Below are 15,955 nucleotides of genomic sequence, written 5' to 3'. Positions count from 1 at the left end.
ACGAGGCCGCGCTGAAATACTGAAAATACCCCTACGGGTTGAGTTCCACTGCCTGGCGCCAATGCGCACCGACAGAGATCCCAGTCGCAGTGGCTGACGTGCGGGGCCGGCAAAGGTGGGGCCCACATGCAGCCGGAGGCGGGTAACAATCTGCCATTGCATGGGGTTAGCTAGTGAGAGGAGAGTACCCAAAACGAACGGACAAGATGCACCGATGAGGAGATCCGACGGCTCACGTGCGCTGATCGTTGTGAGGCCCCCATGGGGGGGCAGCTATTATACCTTTAGATGTAACAAAATGAGTTGAACTTTGTATTTATGTTTTGCATGAAATGGAAAGGGGTAAGAATCCCGGTTGGGAAAAAAGGGTGTTTCGATACCATGGACTCGTGCGTGGAAAATTGCGCAAAATCCTCTACTTCAGACACAGTGGCGAAGGCAAACCCTCCTGCTCCTTTGCCTGCCTAGTCAAATCGTGTACATGTTTGTGTACGGAAACCAGTTTGCAACAATAATAATAACACCCTAGTTGTTGCAGTTCGATTTGTCATGTTGTATTTGCAGTTTTACCAACCAGGCCAAAAAAAATTGCGCCAATTTTAAAAGTTCATGTTTGCAAAATCCTCTTTGAGATTTGCATATTTCAACCATCTCAAGTTTCAGCGGTCAATAGAGAACCAACCTGTGGTTGGGTGTTTAGAAGGGCAGTGGCACCCCCAGCCCACCAGAGTTCAAACCCTAGATTTGAAATTTTGGTGTCTCATTAAAAAAGGGAATATTTTTCAGTGGAACGCTTCAACGAGGTGCCTGTACGTGCATTCATGGGAGTGTGTATATGTAAGCGTCTACGTCTGTACTATGTTTTACAAAAAAAAAAGGTTTATGAGGTCAATCGCAAAGCATACATACAAATAGTGTAATCAGCTATCATACAAAAAAAAAAAATGGAGCAAGACCACCATATGTGTGACACTTCCCAAAAGCTTACAAAAAAAATCTTGAAAGAGAAGGCGGATCCACACAACTAGAACAGAGTTGTGGGATCTTGTGAGCGAACTGTTTCTTTGTTGTCATGATCCCCCATCTTGAGCGCTCATCTTCTTCTCCAGCGCCGCTAGAGCACTAGTAAGAGCCCTCACATCCAAAGCTTTGCGCAACGTACCATCAGAGTCACACTGATGCATCACAAATAGAGATCAGTTTGAGGACCCCCAGAATTTAAGCAGACAAGACAGAGAATCAGAGGAGATGGGATGGATGAACACACCTTTTCCAGCAGCGCAAGACGCTCCTCCAGGTCCAGCTCCTGGCGACCAGCCATGGTGGTTATCTGGTTGTGATCAAGGAGTAGCCGGAGGTGGGTTCTGACAAACTGGGCGCAGTGTGAGCCGAGGTTACAGGCGGGGAAGGCGGACTCGCAGCCGAGCAGGTAGAAGGGGCAGTTGGCGAGCTTCATGGGACATACGGTGACGCAGTGCCTGTCCATCTGGCGCCTGCCGACGCTGGCGCCGCAGCCCTGCTCGCAGGGGATGATCTTGAATGCGCACGCCGCGTCGTGCTCCTCGGCGCGGCAGGCGGAGACCTCGGCCGTGCAGCCCTGGACCAGGTTCCGGCACCGCACGGGCCTGAAGCGGCAGCGCGTGGCGACGTGGTCGGCCAGCTTCTCCTCCGTCTCCAGCTCGTCACGGCACCGGAACTTGCTTCCGGCGCCACCGGTGGACACGGCGTCTAGGCTGCGGAGCAGGTCCCGGGCGACGGCCTGGCGCCGGTCGATCGGCCAGAAGCGGGTGGCCTCCATCTCCTGGACGAGGTCGTCGATCCTGTCGTCGCGGCCGTCGTCGCCGCCCAGGTACGGCAGCCAGCCGGAGATGGAGACGACGATGCTCCTCTTGCTGCTAGCGAAGTCGTCCAGGAACGTGGCCAGCGCCTCGGGCGGGTCGTCGTGATCGGGCAGAGGATCGTCGCCCGCCTCGGTCGGGAGCTCGGGCGGGCTGCTGCTCCTGTCCGTGATGTAGCGTACCAGCTCCGCGCGCAGCTGGACGGCGAGCGAGGAGGAGGGGTTCCTCAAGGTGCTGTCGACGCACGCGGCGGCGAGGCCGGGCAGCAGGAGCTGCGCCAGCTTGTGCACCACCTGGACGTCGCAGTTGGGGCAGGGCAAGAGAGCTGTCTGAAGCATGTCCTCGTCGCCGCCTCCTCCTCCTCTGCTTCTTGCTGGATCTGCTTCGACAACCGGGGCCTCCAATTCCATGAATTCTGATCTTTCAGTTTCTTGCTGCAAAACTCAATTGCATGCGGATGTCATAAGAGAGTTGCAACTGACGACGGATGGATTTGGGATCGCAGAAAGAATCCCTCTTTACCTGACGGATGTAGCTGCAGTGCAGAAAATCGGCCTAGATCAGGTTGAAGCGAAATTCCGATCGGATTCGAGACGTCGTCGATACGGCTTATGGGGGGGAAACGAAGTCAACTCACAGTCGTGGACGAGAGAGGGAAGGCACGAAAACTAGCAGGAGGAATTTCAGGGAAGAAATCGATTATTTTCCTTTTTCTTTCTTCTGTTGGCAGGAAGGAGAACGGTTTTCTACTCGGACAAAAGCTGGCCTAGTGGTCTGCGACCGTATGCGTCAAGTATCTGGCCTTCACAATGGCATTTCCTGACCAGGGGAGGACTAATAACTCGTATACAGAAAAGACGGATGATTCTCAGTTATGGGCGTGTTGATGCTGGGCACAACACAGCGTCTCCGGTCGCAGCCATCACCCGCTCCGTAGTGCTAGTGCGCCAAACCACTCCACGCATTCTGCCGGGCACGACACCATCCATGCCGACATTATCATCCCAGGCTGCCACAACCTGTACATATATTAGGATCCCAGTTAAATTTCTGCTTGCTTGCTATCATATACTTTGATAGCAGAATCACTACACCACAGTAAATTTCCATCATCAATTTGAACCTGGATGGTCACGTCTAACTAAATTCTAGTCCATGAGAAATAGGCTGTATCCCCGTCGGTAGTTCAAGAAAAACAACTTCGATGCGGCGGTCACTTGTTGTCTCTCAGCACAACAATACAACATAGTTGCTAAACTGAGTGCATCATATGAACATATCAAGCAAGTGGCATGTATGTACATGAAGTAAAACAACCTGAACTGCATAGTCTTTTTGGGCTGGCAACGAGGGCATTCCACATCCATGATCACGTTACAGCAGCAACTCTCCAGGTCTACCTAATCGTGGGTCCACAAATGGCAGCCAAGATTCTCCTATGCAGATATCCATTTGACATTCCATGGAACCCACCATACAAAATGCTGCTCCATGTGAGGAATATCAGGAATCACACCAAGCAACCAATCACCTCCCTTGGTCCATGGAGGGACAGCCAAGATTGCAGAAAGCCATCAATCACCTTGGATTACTGTTCTGTAGCAGTGATGAACGAACTTGGAGTACATGGAATGTTTGGGCAAGGCAAAACTGCTTTCACCTGGAAATTTAAAGAGAAGAACGCCAGTAGCCACAAAATGGTTCAGTTCCAGAAATAGATGGAATTTGAAAAACAATGGAAACTGATATGATGATAGGGAAGGTAGATAATAGAAGGCGGATATCATTCCATCCTTTGGGAGAACAAACCTGAAGTAAATGTCACTAAGGAGCAGATTGCTGATCAGCTCCAGATTGTAGGATTTTCTTTTCTTGCAATGACATGGCGACTAAACAGAACTTCACAATGTCTTCTCTTTTAATGTTTCTCCTTTCTTTGCATCAAGATGTCCAGCCTGAACCAAAGGTAATAAAAGCATACAAATATTAGCAATTTTTATTGAGCGCATGCATTTGTGATATGGAGGGAGTCTTGAAATATGTACTACCTCTGTCCATTTTTAGATGTCAAAAATTTGTCTAAATTCGAATGTATCTAGACACTTTTTAGGCATAGATGCATTCAAAATTAGACGAACCACTGGACATCTATTAACGGACGGAGGGAGTAGAACAATTTGCGGTTTCCTCGCTATTCATGTTCCTCAATGGAGTAGATCTATTAATGTACAGGTTTGCATATCCTAACATTTTTGCTATTTTAGATACTGTGTTTAAAAGACAACAGAAAACATGATGTTTTAACAAAAAAAAAATAGGTAGGGACTTACCCACCCGATGTTGCCGAAAAAGGAAAATATGATGTGCTATATTCTTTAAATTGAGGTTCAATCAAGTCTCCAAAATAGAGAAAATAAACTTGGTGTTGTTGAAAACATTCATATAAATTCTAGACACCCAGGAAGTCTTCCTAGCCAAAAAGTATAGCCAGGAAACAGGCAGTGCACCTATAAAAGGTCTGAGATTTTTCTCAAGATGAAAGCTCATGGTCACATGATTAAGGTATTTCTGTTGCAGACTTCTTTTATTTTGTGAGAAGATAAGATACCACTTTTTATAACAAGTACTTATAATAAACCAATCAGGTCATACAACATTAACATATTTTTTTCGAGATTGAACGTCCTTCACAAGATCTGCTTATGAAGACCTGCTTCAGCGGTAAATACAAGACATTTGATGTCATGATCACTGGCATACTCAGATTGTCCTTGAGACTTTGGTCTTCCTGAGGACCAAACTGGGCCTAATACTAGTAAATCTATCAGCACTGCCTCACAAAAATTACAATCCTCACTAACCCTTGTCTGCAAGGCTTTAGTAGAACTCACATCAAAGTTAGCTTCCTAGAATTCTGCAACAAGTTTCATCCGCTCATTCAAGAGTCCCCCACCGACCTTCGAACAGAGAAGTACACTGATGCTATGTTTGTTCCTGAATCCAAATATTTAGTGTGTCCATAGAAATCTCAGTGGATCATTTGAAGGGGATGAGAAATGCATACAGAAACATAGATATCAATTGTGTAGCCTTAGCAACCCAACATCAGATGAAGGATTAGGAAGTTAGAACTTTGGAGACGAACCCTGGAATCGAAAGGTTTTAGACTTAGTAGAACTAAAACTTAGTACATGATGTGTGGTTTTACTACTAGGCACGAGGAGGAGGAGGTTAGCCTAGATGGGCAGGTGGTGCCTCAGAAGGACACCTTTCGATACTTGGGGTCAATCCTGCACAAGGATGGAGATATTGATGAAGATGTGAACCACCGGATCAAAGCCGGATGGATGAAGTGGCGCCAAGATTCTGGCATTCTTTGTGATAAGAGAGTGCCACAAAAGCTAAAAGACAAGTTCTATAGGACGGCGGTTCGACCCGCAATGTTGTATGGCGCTGAGTGTTGGCCGACTAAAAGGCGGCATGTTCAACAGTTAGGTGTGGCGGAGATGCGCATGTTGAGATGGATGTGTGGCCACACGAGGAAGGACCGAGTCCGGAATGATGATATACGAGATAGAGTTGGGGTAGCACCGATTGCAGAGAAGCTTGTCCAACATCGTCTAAGATGGTTTGGGCATATTCAGCGCAGGCCTCCAGAAGCTCCGGTGCATAGTGGACGGCTAAAGCTTGCTGATAATGTCAAGAGAGGACGGGGCAGACCACACCTGACATGGGAGGAGTCCGTAAAGAGAGATCTGAAGGACTAGAGTATCACCAAAGAACTAACCATGGGAAGAGCCGTGTGGAAGCTTGCTATCCATGTGCCAGAACCATGAGTTGGTTACGAGATCTTATCGGTTTCACCTCTAGCCTACCCCAACTTGTTTGGAAATATTATGGGTTGGTTACGAGATCTTATGGGTTTCACCTCTAGCCTACCCCAACGGCTTTGTTGTTGTTGTTGTTAACACTGAAATCAGCTGAAAGTCTTTCTATTTTGATCGTATGACAGGCACTACCAGAGAGAAATATTGTGGTAACACCGTTACAGCAATCATATAACTGACTGGTTTTCTCACTTCGAGAAACAGCATTTGAATGTCTAAAGGTCATCACGGGAGACTGCACAGTGAGTGTTTTGAAAAAAATTGGAGTAATAGATAGCTGGACTTTAAATTGTAGAAAATGGAGACGAAATCATAAAAACATAGATGCATGATTTAAGAAAACACAATACATTGGACTTTTGATGGAGTACAGTATGCCCTTACCTTATCACCAAGGGCAGTCCCATCCCAACAGCTAAATTGAGCCGACCTTAAACCCAGAAGCATTTGCAGGGTGTCCAGCTGCACAAAATGGTTGATGCACAACATATCTCCTACAAACAAGTAAAAAATATTATACAATGAGACATGGGGGACAACATAAAGCATAAAAGAAAAAATAACATAAAAAGTACACTAGCAGAAAATGAATAAGTATCTACCAAACAGCAGCGATGTCCTTTTGTGCTTTATTTTGAAATAAGATAAAATAAGCAGTTATAAATACTGCTAGCATTTACAAATGAAAACACACACAAAAGCATTGGTAAAAATGAAAAATGTTTGCATGAATTAATAGTTTAGGGAACTTACATATCCATATACCATCCTCGAATGATATTCATTTCTTGAAGATTCAAGAAGCTTGACATATTAACTTTATCATACCCACTTTCCAAACAGTAACTCTAAGCATGTCATGTGGGACTTGAGAATAAACCTGCGAGAAATAAAATTGAACTAACTTATTCCATAACAGAAAACATGGTGAGCTCACAACAAAACTACTCCCTCCGTCCCACAAAGGTTTTCTGGGATTTATCAAAATTTAGATGTATCTATCTATATGCTATTTAGTGTCTAGATACATCCAAATTTTGACAAATCTTAGACAACCTTCATGCGATGAAGGGATCGAGTAATAGTAATGAAAATAGAATTTAAAAAAAAAAGACAACAAAATACCAGAGATCAATATACAGAGGGTAAGAGGCAAATAACTTGCTGGGTGTAAGGACGGCACGCCAAGTTTCATCTGCAATTGGGAGACAAACCCTCTACTAGTTTCTCTATTGCATCCACGCCTCCCTCTCAAAAGCCTCATCGACAAAATGAAATGGCGCAGCAAACAAGAAGCCAAAAGGTAATTCGAAACAGTAATGCATTAGGTGGTCATGGCCTGCCTTCTGAAACTACATGCAGGTTCGACTACACAATGTCCACAAAAGATTGGTGTGCAGATCTGAGATGGCCATAGCATTCTTCGCTGCTCTTGAAGTTCTCCAAGCATACCCAGCAAATGTGGCTGCCGCACCTGCACTCAACATGGTTGCAGCCCTCAGCTTTCTCAATTGTGTATCCACAGGAAGGGCAGCTCTTAACATTCCCCTTCCCTTTGCGCCATTCAAGCAGCGTCGAGTCTGGGTCTTCCTTGTATTCCTTGTAAGCCTCACATGATATAAAAGGATGATACTCGAGATGACACTTGGAGCATATCTCCACATAGCAAGCCCCACAGGAAAAAAGTTTGGTTTCTGCATCTGGAGCTGCCACTTGGTAGATGGATTGGCAATCGGGTGTCGGGCAGAAGCGGTACATTCCTGCTTTAGATGCAACAAATGCCCTCAAGGAAGCTCTGAATAGGTCCTCCAACTTCTCATTTGACACAAGGTGCTTCAGATCAACAACAAGGAGGGGCTTCTTGCACCCAGTTTTCATGCAACAAATAGGGAACCCATCATGCGATTTCGAGGCAGATTCACACTGATCCACCAAACAAGCCAGACAAAACATGTGCCCACATGACTCAAGCCTAAAAGGATCTTCTATCTCACACAAGCAAATAGGGCATGCATCCTCTGACGACTCACCATAATCTATCCTTTGCTTATCTTCTTTATTGCCTGCAACATTCTCTGGTGGAAGTTGAACCAGGGTACTGTGTTTAACAGAGGTTAACTCTGAGATCATCCTTTCAACCTTTCGCTTATCCTCCTTACTGCCCCAAACTTTAAGTAGGTGACGGTGTTTGTGTAACTCAACCTTTATCGTGGGCATCTCTTTCTTAAATCCTTCCAGATCAACTCCAAAGTTTTCTACCGTTTTCTTCATCAAATCTGGAGGGAGGCTATGGCCACGAAGACTAATTTCAAGAGGCTTCTTCTCAAGGAGCTGTTGAAGTGCATGAACCAATTTTGCCTCCACTGCAGCCATCTGATCTTGGTTTCCAAAGACTTTAATATTTAGACTTTGCCTGTCATACATAATATAAGTACCAGTTTCTTGTTCAATTGATTTCAAATGTGCTACACCATCACGGGACAAGAGCAGCTGAATTGCACTTAATGTCATATCAGGATGGTTTATGGTTTTGCCTTTCATCAACATCTCAAGAGGCCTTCTCAAATCTGCTATTATTTTTGTAGCATTTGCAGTGAGCTTTAATCGGAAAATACCGTTCTCAGTCTTTTCAAAATTGTAAGACACACCTGCATGGAAGTAGAAAAGCTATTACAACTTTAAACCCACTAGCAGATATAAATATTTTTACTCTAAAACAACTAAACAAACAATACAAAGATAGAAAAGGAGCTACGTAAGATTAGCAGCATAACACTCATGAGGATTCAGGATAATGAAGGCAAGGAACAGGATATCCCTGTTCACTAATGCTACATATTCTTGGATGCCTACGTTAGTTGCAGTCTTACAGCTGATCTTAAACATATATTAGTATATCTCCCAGCAAAGCTTACAATGGTAGTTGCAAAACAAAACACACACACACACACACACATCTGAGCACAAACAACACATATCTCTGAATTTACAGAGAACCAATCCAACACTGCACAAATGTTGTATGTATGCATACACAACCACCAGGCCAAACTACTCACAATTTTAGGCCTTAGAACAAGGAAGGCAGTAGTAGATAACACATCACTACTATGGCATGTTTGCACTCTTTAGTTAGGCCATATTTCCTTTGCATTGGTGCATTGGAGACATAGTAGAGAGAGGGAATTTATAGGATTACAACTATCGCTACTTAAGAAAAGCATTCCTGGTATAAGGTAACTAGAAAATAAGAAAATTTCAATCATTACATCAAGGCAGAACCGAAGATTGTAACACCTGGGAGTGTTGCTCATATTGACAGTCAAATGGTCAAGAGTGTTTTAGAAAAGCTTTTGCGTCTCTGAAGGCAAGCTGGAGGGGTTTATTACAATAAATCAATTGCTAGCTGAATTGCACTTAATGTCAGATTCTTGCTAGCTGACCTCTGAACCAGTTTCTTGCTAGCCTTACATGGGAATAGACAGCACACTTTGACCGGAAGATTCAGAGGCCAGCTTAGCTGCTGCTTGTGTAATAGATAGTCACAACTGGCCCTATCCTGTGGCATATGGTGTTCTGGAGAATGAATCAACAGAAAGTTGGCTGTGGTTCATGGAGAAGTTGCATAAGTTCATTGGGATACCCTATTGGACTTGTCATTGACACTGAGGTGGCTAACTTAATGAAGAAATTCAAAGGTTATTTGTTTGCTGAGAACTTGCGAGCATCTTCTCATGCTTATATATCCAGGAAGCATGCTAATTATACGGCAAAAATGTGTGCAAATCCTGATGTCACAAAGTACCTCGGCACATTTCACACCTACATATGGAGCAGAAGCGAATTCAATGAGATATGCAAGGTGGACTATGTTAACATTAATCTTGCCATGTAACATCAAGATCAATAAACTGAAGTTTCTTTCAGTGGTTGACTTGCTTGATAAGATCAGGCAACAGATCACGGAGAAATTTTAACCTGAGACAATGAATAGCCATGAAATTCGAAGGTCTGAAATTATTACCAAGTGTCATAAGTGCACTCAATGCCAGATCCACGGATTTGATGCTACGACACAAGAGGGGTTCAGACCATGAAGCTGAAGTGTATGCCACGGACAAAGATGGCATAGAGTGAAGGCACACAGTTGACTTATTGAAAAGAACAGACGGCTGCAAACAGTGGCAAGTTTATTCGCAATGAGAACATGCTATTGTGTTCATAACTTCAATTAGAGGAGCTGAGCTTGAAGGTTATACACTGAATGTTACACAGCGCAGAGGTTTAAACCAGCTTATGCAGAGGACGTTCCATCTATGGCATGGAAGATGCAGTGGGTGTCAATTGATTCTAAGTTATAAAATCACCATTCAGTATTAAGAGAAATCAAGAAGAAAGTTCTTAAGAGCCCTCCTGGGAGGCCAAGAAGGAACATGATTAGGGCTTGACATGAAAGATACGGACAAGGAGCATGGAAGAATAAGTGCAGGTACTGTGGATAATTGGTCACATAATGAGACATTCCAAAGAACAGTACAAACAGAAGGTACTGGAGCAAGCTCTGCAAGGTAAACATTTAACTTTGTTCAGTCCATGTTAGTTTAATTCAACACTAATGTACATGCAACATTTGAACCATTGTAGCTCCAGAAAGGGATGACCAAATAAAAATAAGAGCCAAAAGAAGAGTGTCAGGAGAATGGGGACGAAGCTGCAACAGTAGGATCCCACCAAGTGAAGGAATGTGATGATCATGAAGCTTCAGTGGCGGGCTCACCAATCCCAAATATCACTTCTGCAGCGATACCTTACAGCCCGGCATGCATTGCAAGGAGCATGAAGAGAGTTGCAATTTGATGGTTTATCTAACGTGTTTGTGACCTGATGGCTCATAATGATGCCAAAACTGCTATGGCACAAGGAATTGAGAAGCTACCTTTTTTCATAACTTAACTTGTGAAGCTACCTTAAACTCAATGCTTTTGTAATGATGATAGATCGTGTGATGGTAAGAAGACTTGTACTGATAAGTAGAACCTGATGTTAGGCAGCTAGTTCTGATTCACTGATTGATACCTGAAAACAGGTCTTTTGCAATGTTATCCAATGCTTATGATGCTTGCTTGAAACCTGATGCTTTTGTGATGGATGTGCGGAAAAGGAGTAGTCAAAATCTTGAAACTGAAGCTTAAGTTGATGGGCTTTTTAGTGTTATAAACTTATAATGCTCAATGTTCTTTTTTCAGCCCTTTCTGCGAACGGACAAAGAGTAGAGACAGAAAATGACACGAGACATAAAGTGCTTCTATTAAACCATATTTTCTACATAAGTCTTCTTCTACTTGACCCACCCTGAATACATCAGCATGTCTAAATAAGGACATGTGGAGCCCAAAATAAATAAATAAATAAATACATCAGCTTGCAAGCCACTGTCTCTAAATGCTAAAAAAGAAGCAACAAATAAACTAAGCAGTACAAGGGCATTCTAGGTGAAATCTTGCCCAAACTAACCAAACAGAGCTAACCGGACGGTAATGTGTAGATGTGCCAAAACATAGCTGAGAGCAACAGAGTAACAGCACCAGCATAATTATACTAAATGTAAGAAAATAATGAGAGTGGGCTTTCAATAGTAGCAGAAGCATTAAAGAAGGCTTTAGAGAAAAGAACAGCAAATTCCCAAGGAGGTAAGTGACCTTGATGAATTTCAGCAAAAGATGGCTCAAGAAGTCTGGCTAGCTTATGAAAAAACAGAGAGAATAAAGAAATAACCAAAATGAGAAATATCATTCAAGAACTGTGAAAAAGATCAAAACAGATAGAAAATGAGGAATGTAGGCATACCTTTTTGGCTTTGGAAGCTTTCAAGCAGAATAGTGACTTCCTGGCTGATAACGTTGTAAACACGTAACGGACAGGACAGAGTGCTATGAAACACATGCTTGCACTGTATTATCTGCCAAGGCTGACAACAAGTAAGAAAGCTTCCTTCGAGATGGTCCAGTGCTCTTGCAGCCTCTTGATAAAGACTTCCATCAAAAGTTATAGCTGCTCTTATCATTGAATCGTTTTCCTCTGGAGGAAACACCTCAACACGGAAGTTTTGTCCAGGACAATTCTTATTTGGCATGAATGGAGAAATTTCTTTAACGAGTTCTTCTTCACATGTAGAAACAGAGGGGCTATCTATGACATTTCCCTTAACCCTGAGCAAACGGATATTAAGGATTCTCCTTGTTGTTGCACTACAAAAAGCATCATACAGTTCTGGCTCTGTAACATGCATTGGAACTCCTTCGACAAAGACACAGTTCTCATCCTTAGTACAAAGCCTGCAATTGACATACCTTCCACCAATTCCTAGGGCAAAGCAGTCATTTACAACAAATTCAGCTTCTCCCCTGGCACATGTTACAAGTGCACGTCCACTGCTACGTTTAAGTGGCCAACATAATTTAGCTCTTACCGCAGGGAATGGCAATCCTCGATTATCAAAAGAACATACAGGAAGTACTTTTAATGGGGAACCATGAAATTCTAACCCATTCAGTTTTGAAACAGCATCTTCAGCATTTTCAGGTTTGAGGAATGTAAACTTCCCCCATTTAGTTCCATCTGAGGCCATCCGAAAGTTTCCAGTGAATTTATGAAAATTAACAACACCAGAGACGGTACTTTCCACCAAGCAAATAAGATCCTTGTCATTGATGTCATGAGCATTTTGATGCAAAATCTCTACAGTTAGACATCTCTTCTCAAGTTCCAAATGCTTGATTTCAGCACCTGAGCCAAATAGTGCAACAGGAGAACTGCCAGACCTCCCAGGAAATAAACTTCTCTCGAGGCACTCATTCCTCAACATCTTACCTTCACATTCCAAAGCACTGTTGACAACGCAAAAGACCTTTTCCATGTTCTGTTTAGTAGCAAATAGCACAACTTCATTATTGTTAAAGTTAATCTCAACAGTTATTCGGTCATCCTTGCAATCTTCCTTGAGACGTGAGATGATCGTTTGCAGATTTTGGCTATATTTACCACAAAACCTTCGCAGTAAGTTATTACCAAGCCCACTAATCACCTTTATCTGCAATTTGCGTTCCTCCAGTTGCTGAATGGAAGACATTGGGTGAACTGTATACAAGGCATCATGATCAACAGCAGTTACACATACCAGATATTGATTCGGGACTGACAAGATTTCTGTAAACACCACCCACTCTGGCTTGATGCCATAATTGAGCAATGATGATGACGGATGAAGGTTCACAACCTGATCTGTCGAAATCACCTGGTAACCAAACCTTTCATGTCCCAAAAACATAGCAAGATTACCTGTCAGAGATGATAGGATAATTCTCTTTAGCAACTTATCATGTACAGTGGGAGTCTCAGGATTCCAACACCAATAGCTTGGAACAATAATGTTCAGCTCATGCTTTAGACAGTTTTCGAGTTCTGATATAGTATCCTGGCATCTCCTCATGGTCTTGGCGTTGATGCTGTTCTGCCAGCACCACATATTCCTGTTGTCATGCCCATCTTCCCATTTCTTATAAACAGCAAGTAGAGTGAAAAGATCTCCATCTCGGTGACACAGACGGACCTTCTGAAGGTCAGCTTTATGTTTCTCCTCATCAGTGCCCACTCTACAAAATATGCTGCTAGAATTTGCCATAACAGCAGCTAGAACTACACCTTCCTTCCTCAAACCAAAACTGAAGCAATCAAGCATAATTTTCCCAAGCCTTGGCTCAATTCCCAATTTAACCAGGTGGCGTCCAGTATCAGTCAGCTCATAGCAATTGAGTCTACATTTGACAGCACCCAACTGTTCAAGATTTTTCACAGCCATATTGATTGCTTCTGGATTTGGGGCATCAACAAACTCAAAATTTTGTGCATCTTTAATACCCAAAGCAAGTATCCTTAGAACAGCAGTGCCAAGATGAACTTTCCTGATCTCAGGTTCTTGATGCACTTCCATCATACTGAAGTCGGATTCAGAGTAAAGCCTGTAACACTTTCCTGCTCCTGTTCGGCCTGCCCGGCCAGCACGTTGATTAGCCGAACTTTGGGAAATCCAATTAACTTTCAATACATTGAGACCACTGCTGGGCACAAATCTGCTCTCCTTGGCCAGTCCGGAATCAACAACATACTTTACTTCTTTTATGGTCAGAGATGTTTCAGCCATATTCGTGCAGAAGATAACTTTTCTCTTTCCAGGATAGCTTTGGAAAACCCGGCTCTGTTCTACTTGGGAGAGCTTTCCATGCATGGGAAGAACCACAGCACTTGAATCAGTGAAATTTTCACAGGCCCATTCAACTTCCAGTTGAGATGTCAAGAAAGCAAGGATAGCACCCTCTTCTTCATTCTTGTGAATGATGCTTACCACTCTTACAACATCATTAAGATAAGAAGCAGTTGCAGAAGCATGACGGAAAGAATTTGGCACAGTATTGAAGGAAGCCTCCAATGATATATCTGGGACATATTTAATTTCAACAGGAAAACTCCGCCCTTTAACATGAAATGTTTGACAGCCGTAAAAGTAGTCAGAAAGTCTATCAGCATCAGCAGTGGCAGACATTATAACAAGACGCAAATCCAACCTATCAAGCAGCTTCTTCCTGATCAAAGCTAAGAGAAGATCAGTGTTCAAGCTTCTTTCATGAGCTTCATCAACGATGATATATGAAATGCCATCCAGGCCCGCATCATTCATGCAGTGATGTAATAGACAACTATCTGTGCAAAATATGATCTTTGAGTTGAAGCCATGAGAACTAGAAAAGGTTGAGTATGACAACACGAAATTGTCAGCGTAGCAGCCACTGCTTTCTTCATCCACTCTACGTGCCAACGATGTAGCAGCAATTTTTCGAGGTTGAGTACAGACAATTGAACCATTAGCAGCAAGACCTGAGTCAGCAAGAAACTGAACCAGCTGTGTGCTTTTCCCGGAACCAGTTTCCCCGATCAAGATCATAACCTGTAGAAACAAAGGTCAGATGACTCAGATGATTGTTTTTGCACCGGTATGTCATAATTTATACGAATATAAAAAGGAAAGGCAAACTAAATACAGTGGAAATCTTATCACCTGTGAAGCTACAACTCAGGACATGACTCACATTAAGCATAGCTATGTAGTACCTAAGTTCTTTTTATATATAAGGTTGAAACAAAATGTAAAATTGCAACCTGATAACGTGAACGAAATAAAAATCCATAGACGGCTCATTCTACATGGTTCTAAGCATAAAAGAATAAGGATCGAATGGCTCGCACTGCCATCACAGCTAAAACCGCAGAGAACTCACCTGGTTATTGAAAATGTGATTGAGAATCTTTCTGCGGTATGCGTATATTGGTAGCCCCTCGTTGAGCCGCCTACACTCGCGCAGCATCATCATGTGCAACCTCACAAAGTCCACATCCTCGCCTTCCCCAATCCCAAACACATCCACCCCCTCTTCCTCCACCTCCTCATGGTCACCGGTCCCACGCAACATGGCACGCCGTATCAAACCCATCGCTGCTTTGTACTCGGCAATCTTGGCATCAACCAGTTCCTTCTCAGCCTCCAGCATTTTCTTCTGGAGATCAAGCTGGTCGAAGTCCCGGAACTTGTTGGGGCCGCGCAGCCGGTGCTTCACGGACTGGATGGACGCCGCGAGCTCGGCGGAGCGGGCGGCTGAGCGGGACACGAGGTCGGAGTCGAGGAGGCGGGAGGCGTGGGAGGCGAAGAGGGAGGCGATGAGGGGGAATGCGTGGGCGGCGACGGCGGCGTTGGGGAGGTGCGGGGTGAGGAGGTGGAGGCCCTCGAGGCGGCGCGACCAGAGCTCGCGCGCGGCGGCCGCGGCGGCCGGGAGGGAGCGGAAGTGGAGGCGCGCGGCGTCGCGGCCGGCGGAGGAGACGGAGAGGTTGTCCGGGGGTGACGAGTGCAGGCCGGCGACGAGCGCGTCGATCTCTGTGGCTGTCGGGGTGGAGGCATTGGCGCGGAAGAGGATGACGGCGAACCGTGGGGGCGGCTGTGGCTGGCGGTGGGTCTGGTGGTGGTGGCGGCAGTGGGGAGGCGGGGAAGCCCAGTCCGGTGGGCGGAAGGGGCGGCAGTGGTCGGATTGACGCATGGCAGGCAAGGTGGCGGAGCGTCGAGAGAGAGACGGTGGCGGAGGCGGAGGCGGCGATGTGGCGGCAGCGGCGCGACGAGGGTTAGGG

At 44.5% G+C, this 15,955-nt stretch overlaps 2 protein-coding genes across 2 annotated transcripts; both read right to left on the bottom strand.

Annotated features, from left to right (window-relative positions):
- Positions 1-885: 885 nt before the first annotated feature.
- LOC124677982 lies at positions 886-2,840 on the bottom strand. The gene is made up of 3 exons (XM_047213917.1): positions 2,361-2,840; positions 1,268-2,272; positions 886-1,175 (listed from the first exon to the last, which is right to left on the bottom strand). The coding sequence occupies exons 2-3, from the start codon at positions 2,246-2,248 to the stop codon at positions 1,071-1,073; spliced, it is 1,086 nt and encodes a 361-aa protein (XP_047069873.1). The 5' UTR covers positions 2,249-2,272; positions 2,361-2,840; the 3' UTR covers positions 886-1,070.
- Positions 2,841-3,150: 310 nt separating this feature from the next.
- Positions 3,151-15,867, bottom strand: LOC124673565 (ATP-dependent RNA helicase DEAH11, chloroplastic-like). The gene is made up of 7 exons (XM_047209617.1): positions 15,058-15,867; positions 11,573-14,726; positions 6,851-8,373; positions 6,479-6,605; positions 6,110-6,219; positions 3,648-3,793; positions 3,151-3,498 (listed from the first exon to the last, which is right to left on the bottom strand). Exons 1-3 carry the CDS (start codon positions 15,865-15,867, stop codon positions 7,094-7,096), a joined length of 5,244 nt encoding a protein of 1,747 aa, XP_047065573.1. The 3' UTR covers positions 3,151-3,498; positions 3,648-3,793; positions 6,110-6,219; positions 6,479-6,605; positions 6,851-7,093.
- Between the last annotated feature and the right edge of the window lie 88 nt (positions 15,868-15,955).

This window comes from Lolium rigidum, chromosome 7 (assembly GCF_022539505.1).
Source record: "Lolium rigidum isolate FL_2022 chromosome 7, APGP_CSIRO_Lrig_0.1, whole genome shotgun sequence".
In the NCBI taxonomy this organism is placed as follows: domain Eukaryota; kingdom Viridiplantae; phylum Streptophyta; class Magnoliopsida; order Poales; family Poaceae; genus Lolium; species Lolium rigidum.
This window is presented reverse-complemented; position numbering and strand designations above follow the sequence as displayed.

Bases quoted from the DNA above. Each gene is read 5' to 3' on its own strand.
- LOC124677982 (XM_047213917.1), bottom strand. From the start codon at position 2,248: ATGGAATTGGAGGCCCCGGTTGTCGAAGCAGATCCAGCAAGAAGCAGA. The intron at 1,176-1,267 runs GTGTGTTCATCC...GTGATGCATCAG, and splicing joins GTCTTGCGCTGCTGGAAAAG to TGTGACTCTGATGGTACGTT.
- LOC124673565 (XM_047209617.1), bottom strand. From the start codon at position 15,867: ATGCGTCAATCCGACCACTGCCGCCCCTTCCGCCCACCGGACTGGGCT. The intron at 14,727-15,057 runs GTGAGTTCTCTG...TTGTTTCTACAG, and splicing joins ATCACATTTTCAATAACCAG to GTTATGATCTTGATCGGGGA. The intron at 8,374-11,572 runs GTATGCCTACAT...ACTTCCATGCAG, and splicing joins AAGCTTCCAAAGCCAAAAAG to GTGTGTCTTACAATTTTGAA.